At 38.9% G+C, this 6804-nt stretch overlaps 1 protein-coding gene across 1 annotated transcript in view; it reads right to left on the bottom strand.

Annotated features, from left to right (window-relative positions):
- Positions 1–6758, bottom strand: part of LOC110287626 (fibronectin type III domain containing protein 3C1-like) — a gene marked incomplete at its 5' end in the record, with an annotated part of 12080 nt that extends 5322 nt beyond the window's left edge. The window contains 7 exon segments of the mRNA XM_021154191.1: positions 1509–1619; positions 2027–2129; positions 2254–2372; positions 4108–4177; positions 5593–5767; positions 5854–5975; positions 6699–6758. Of these exon segments, the coding sequence (XP_021009850.1) occupies positions 1509–1619; positions 2027–2129; positions 2254–2372; positions 4108–4177; positions 5593–5767; positions 5854–5975; positions 6699–6758 (760 nt within the window).
- Positions 6759–6804: the final 46 nt, after the last annotated feature.

Here is a 6804-nt window from a genome sequence, read left to right as displayed (position 1 = left end):
TGGACCAAAGCCTGTGAGTGTAAGGAATCCTAGCATTTCAACCTTGAGTACCTGAGACTCCATGTACATGCCATTTTGCTTGGCTTGGTTTCTGGTTTTATTTTAGTTTCTATTTTCTGGGAAGGAAGATGTAAACTCACTGTTAATTTATCTTTAAATGATTTGTAGAATTTTCCAGTGAATCTGTGTGGGACTGCGTATTTCTAAGTGGTTTTCATACAGATAGTAAGTTCCTTTCATGACTACAGGACTAATTATATCACCCAGGCTGAGGTTTAGTTCTTTGTGATTTTTGAGGACTAGTCTCATTTTTTTTTATGAACTTACATATGTAAAATTGTTCTGTGATTGTGAAAGTAATGCTGTTTTCCTGCAGAAATAAGTGATTTCTGTCTATTCTTTTTAGAGCAGATGAACCCTGGTCTCTCACTGAATACCCCATGCCCCACAGCCCCCTCAAAACCTCCCTTCACTCTGCTAGATCTCAAGGGAGCTTCCTTTCCCAAGTGCTTCTCACCTTTACCTCTTCAGTGCTAGCAACCAGGCCTTAGGCATTCTAGCCCAACTGCTCTGATTACCCCAGCCTGTGGAAAATATCTGAGCTGGAGTCTTATGTCTCTCCCTTCAGGCAATGACCGTTCCTGCTCTGCGTCATAGCCTTCAATCTGTCCTTTACTAAGTTGTTTTTCCCAGTCCTCTCCTCTATTTCGTCCTTTTGTCTCCAGTCTTGTCACATCAGTTTTCTCTACCCTGCAGCCTCTGGACAATTTGTTCCCTCTGGTATCCATGACGCTCTGCTCCTAGCTGCAGACTACACCCTTCTTGTGACACAAACACACACCTCACCATTACTCAGAGACAGTAAATGAGTCCCTTAAATTTTCCCACCAGCTCAATTCTACCTCCTTTCTTGCAACCCTGGATTGTTGATTAAGGGTAGATCCCTCAAAGACCCCCCACCCACTTGTTTGATTCCCATTGTTGAGGGATAGCATGAAAATCTCTACTGCTTCCATTTTCAGTGAGTAGAAGAGGCAAACTTCCTCCTTCTTAAGCAGGCAGAGATCAGTTCAATTGCCACGGTCTACTCCTCAGCCTGGAACACTGCAGTGATCATCTATCTTGACTCTCTATAGCTACCTACCTATAGCATGATTCACTCCATCTTCTAGATTTGGAGATAATGGCGGTTTCCTTATACCAAAGGCCTACACCATCATTAATGACAGTCTTTTCCCTCTCTTCTGTGAATCATTCATATTTTCTTAAGGGGATGCTACCATTCACTGCCAAGTGCATCTCACAGGCAAAGACTTTGTCACCCTGAGGAATTGAATGGTACCTCTTTGGGCTGGCCTAGTAGTCTAGGGCCAGGATGTGCTCTACTGTCTCTTTCCTCTGTTTACATCACATCTCTCCTAATCACTCCTCACCTGAGTGGTATAACTTTTCTAGTTGTGTTTTATGTTTTCTTACAGAAAGAATGGGTTCTTCAGGAATTAGTTTACTTAGTACACATTTCTTTTCAGAGCTAGGGTACGCCCTTCTGTTCTGATGAGGACCTTTTGCTTTTTTGTCATGCACAAGTGCTTCCATCTTCCCATTAACAGAACGATTGTCTACAAAACATGTAAAATGCACTCAATTTCCCTTCCCTGCTCAAATTTACCTTGGTAGTAGGGATGTAACCCTGTGAGTTGTGAATACTAGGCACACACTGCATCATTTGGCTCCACACCAAGTCCTAGTTTTTAGCTAAGTTTCTTTAAAACAATATAACATACTGTACAGTGCATTAGGACAACTCTACATATGCCTAGATACTCAAAGCTCCATTAACTTCTCAATTTAACTTAGACATTAAAAAGTTGGTTGTCAGTTACCAAGGATTCGTTTGTTAACCTTTATTCCATTCTGTTCTAAAAGGAAATGGTACTTGCTAATATTCACACATGGACACCAAGCAAAAGTCACAAGACGGGAAGTTTAGGGACAATTGTGAATCACATAAGGAAGCCTTACTTACCAGGAAGGTTGGCATCCTTGCCCTTGGTTTTACCACGTAAGGGCTGTGAACAGCAATACTGGGGTGGAAGAGTAGGTGTCTGAATTGTCAGTACATCTGAAGGCTGAGAGAAATACAAAGTATTTTGCTACTATACTAAATTCAAGATGAACTTCAGAAAACATTTAGTAATATAACAGTTTATTTCAATTCTCAATTGGAGAACTTTTCCTATTCTGTTTTCTTACACGGCTTTGGCCTGCAAGTGAAGTGCATAAGACTCTCAGTTTATATGTGGTGGCTGGTTGGAGGTCATCATACAGAAATTCCTGTTGAGTGCCATTGTAGATCATTTTCCAGAGATTCGCTGAAGGAAGAAGAGAAATTTGGTACAATTTCTTCATAAATAATGTATAATTTTTGTAGCTCACCATAAGAGGTAATGTTTGCATTATATAACGAATATATACAATCTACATATTACATGTATGTTAAGAAACAACCATTTTGGGAAATAACTTGATCTTAAATATTGTTTTAAAGATTTATTTATTCATTTGATGTACTTGAGTACACTGTTGCTCTCTTCAGACTCACCAGAAGAGGCTATCAGATCCCCTTTTTTTTCCAGACCCTTTTACAGATGGTTGTTGGTAACCATGTGTATGTTGGGAATTGAACACATGACCTCTGGAATTTCAAGCAGTCAGTACTGTTACCTGAGCCATATCTCCAGCCCCAATCCAATAATAATTTTTTGGTTGTTAAATAATTTCATTACCAGTAGATTTAATGAAAAAATGCAAGTTACCAGTAAATAAGAATGTCTTATTAAAATCCAAAGGAATACAGTGTGTTTTAGGGTTTGGTTTATAGGTATGTATTAATCCATATTTTCTGGTTGTGCTAATTGTACTATATTTGCATGAGACACTGCTATTTGGTGAAGTCAAGTGCAAGTTTCACAGAGAAACTCTGTAGAATTTTCTAATAATGTCTAGATTAGTGTAAGATTATTTCAAAGAAAAATCTTTTAAAATTTGTGTTGCCACTTGTAATAAGGGCACATGCTCTACTATGTTCATAGCAGCCTTGTTTATAATAGACAGAAGCTAGAAAGAACCCAGACATCCCTCAACAGAGGAATGGATACAGAAAATGTGGTACATTTACACAATGGAGTACTACTCAGCAATTAAAAACAATGAATTCATAAAGTTCTTAGACAAATGGATACCTCTGGAGGATATCACTGTGAGTGAGGTAACCCAATCACAAAAGAACACACATGGTATGCACATGATATGTACTCACTGATAAGTGGATATTAGCCCAGAAACTTAGAATATCCAAGATACAATTTGCAAAACACATGAAACTCAAGAAGAAGGAAGACCAAAGTGTGGATATTTTGTTCCTTCTTAGAATGGGGAACAAAGTACTCATGGAAGGAGTTACAGAGACAAATTTCAGAGCTAAGTGGAAGGAAAAACCATCTAGAGACTGCCCCACCCGGGGATGCCTTCTGTATACAACCACCAAACCCAGACACTATTGCATATGCCAGAAAGATTTTGCTGACAGGTCCCTGATATAGCTCTCTTGTGTGAGTCAATGCCAATGCCTGGCAAATACAGAAGTAGATGCTCACAGTCATCTTTTGGATAGAACACAGGACCCCTAATGAAGGAGCTAGAAAAAGTACCCAAGGAGCTAAAGGAGTCTGCAACCCTATAGGACTGGGCATTGCCTCTGGCTTTTTGCCTGGTCTTGGGATCCTTTTCCTCTTGTTGGGTTTCTTCCTCCAGGGTTGATGTGAGTGTTTGTGTCTAGTCTTATTGCAATTTGATATGCCATGTTCAGGTGATATGCCTGGGAGGCCTGCCCTTTTCTGATGGAAAGGGGTGTGTGTATCAGGGGGGAGGGCAGGTTGGAGGAGTGGGATAGTGGAGGAGGGCAAACTGGTGCAGGTGTGTTGTTTTGTATGAGAGAAATATCTATTCTCAATAAAATTTGGAGATAATTTCTCTTTTCAAAAGTTATTTTTTTTCAAGATGTAATAAGATAGCACAAATGGATGTAAGTACCTATTAGTTACAAACCTGAACTTATCTCAATGTTATCTGCTTGATTTACATTTTGGAAATATGGACACAGTAACTTATGCTGCTTCTTAAAAAAAGATTTATTTTATTCATATGAGTACACTATAATTGTCTTCAGACACACCAGAAGAGGGAATTGGATGCCATTACAGATGGTTGTGAGTCACCATGTGGTTACTGGGCATTGAATTCAGGATCTCTGGAAGTGCTCTTGACCTCTGAGCCATCACTTCAACCCCTATGGCTGCTTTTTAAATTGACTATCTCTTTGACACAGATTTGGAAGGTCAGAGAGGAATGAAGTAGTTGCTAACCCTCATGAGGAAACTAGATGAAGAGAGGACACAGCTTGAGATTTTCTTTGAAGGTTCTTAAAAATATGTGTGGCCACAGAAAGTCACCTAGAACAGGCTTGGAGTTTAAGATGCTAACAGGGTTCTTTGTATAGACACTGGGTAGAGCTTGGAGCTCTTACATTAAGCTAGTTTGGGGATAAGGAGGCCTATGCAGACCTGCCCAACAATAGCTCTGCATTGCTTCCATTCTGAACACAGGGACTCAAGCAAGGCTGATTTTTTTTTCAAATGATAAATAAGTATAAAAAGTAAAAAGTTGTTGAAAGATGAGGTTAAGCTTATGGTAAAAAAAAGAAAAAAAGAAAAAAAGGAGACTTACAGATTTTGCTTCCTCCATCTCTAGCACATAAGTAAGAGTGTCATTTGGGTTTGGGTTTGCTGGGGCACACCACTCTAGAGACAAACTGTAGATTCCTGCTTCTTTCAACTTAGGTGGCAGTGGTGCTGGAGGGGTCTTTCCTGATGTATAGAAGACTGCTGTTTCACTGAAATTGCTAAAAGAATAAGTTGAAATGAAAGCATTAATGTCAGGATCTGATGGCAGTGTAGATTTTCCAGTGGTGCAAATAATTCAGTGTACCTGCAGCCAAAGTCATTTTTGGCAGCTAATCTGAANCGTAAGTACTTATTAGTTACAAACTGGAACTCATCTTAATGATATTTAATGAATTTAAATTTTGGTAACATGGATAGAGTAACTTATAGCTGCTTTTTAAATTGACTATCTCTTTGACACAGATTTGGAAGTTCAGAGAGGAATGAAGTAGTTGCTAACCCTCATGAGGAAACTAGATGAAGAGAGGACACAGCTTGAGAATTTCTTTGAAGGTTCTTAAAAGTATGTGTGGCCACAGAGAGTCACCTAAAACAACAGGCTTGGAGTTGAAGATGCTAACTGTCTTCTTTGTATAGACATTGGGTAGAGCGTGGAGCTCCTGCATTCAGCTAGTTTAGGGATAAGGAGGCCTATGCCGACCTGCCCAAAAGTGGCTCTGCATTGCTTCCATTCTAAACATAGAGATTAAGGCTGGGTTCTTTTTCAAGTGAGAAATATATATAAAGAGTTGTTGAAAGATGAGGTTAAGCTTATGGTAAAAAAAGAAAAAAAAGAAAAAAGGAGACTTACAGATTTTGCTTCCTCCATCTCTAGCACATAAGTAAGAGTGTCATTTGGGTTTGGGTTTGTTGGGGCACACCACTCTAGAGACAAATTGTAGATTCCCGCTTCTTTCAACTTAGGTGGCAGTGGTGCTGGAGGGGTCTTTCCTGATGTATAGAAGACTGCTGTTTCACTGAAATTGCTAAAAGAATAAGTTGAAATGAAAGCATTAATGTCAGGATCTGATGGCAGTGTAGATTTTCCAGTGGTGCAAATAATTCAGTGTACCTGCAGCCAAAGTCATTTTTGGCAGCTAATCTGAATGAATACTTTGTCGAAGGGTTCAGTTTAAAGAGCTTGTGCTGTTTCAGGTGTCCACTGTAACAACTTTTGAAGTCTTCACCTTTACCCTAGACAATGCACACAAAATATTAACATATTGAAAAATGCCACACTTAACACACGTTCACCATAGTATTAACCATTCCCAATCAGGTGATTTTTAAAAGTTCCTTTGTACTAGGTCTAAGCAAGATAGCATCCCAGCCCTGTGCAAGGGAACTGGACTGTAACCCAGAGTGTTAACTGCTTGCAAAAAAGTGAGTTTCCAACAATGGAGCCTCACTGGGTGTATAAACCACAGAAGAGGGCAGACCCTCTGCCCAGCTGTGGTTAGCCAACACAGAATGAGCTCAATAGTAATTCTGAAGATTTTTGTGTGCATGTTTGTGTATTTGTGTGACACAAGTTGTGTTACATGTCATTAAAAAAAAAACCCTACATGTATTTTGCTTATATATAATGTTTTCTGGGTTTGTGTCTTTATGAGATGTTGGTGTGTATGAAAGTGGGTGTATCTTTGTCTACATGTGTTCCTTGTGCTGTATAATTTGTTCTTTTTTCGGTTCATTTGTGTGTTTTGTCCTGTTCAGTTTTCTTTGTTTGCAGTCATATCTTATTGTATTATTTTTCTCTTCCATGTTTTCTGAGAGACCTGTTTTCTAAAGAGAAAAAGAAAGGGTGGATTTGCATAGGGGTGGCTTGGAGTGTAGGGATCTGGAGTTGGTAGAAAGGAAACAGTAATCAGATTATATTATATGAAAAAATCTCTTATTAATAAAAAATGAGCATACCTCATCCCATTACAAAAGAAAGCTGCTTATTTTGGATCCATTTTCATTGGAACCCTGAAAAAGTGAGAATGATAAAATTATGTTGGTTTATTTTTGTTTTTTTTTT

The sequence above is a fragment of the Mus caroli genome, unplaced genomic scaffold, assembly GCF_900094665.2.
Source record: "Mus caroli unplaced genomic scaffold, CAROLI_EIJ_v1.1 scaffold_16354_1, whole genome shotgun sequence".
NCBI classification, from domain to species: Eukaryota; Metazoa; Chordata; class Mammalia; order Rodentia; family Muridae; genus Mus; species Mus caroli.
This window is presented reverse-complemented; position numbering and strand designations above follow the sequence as displayed.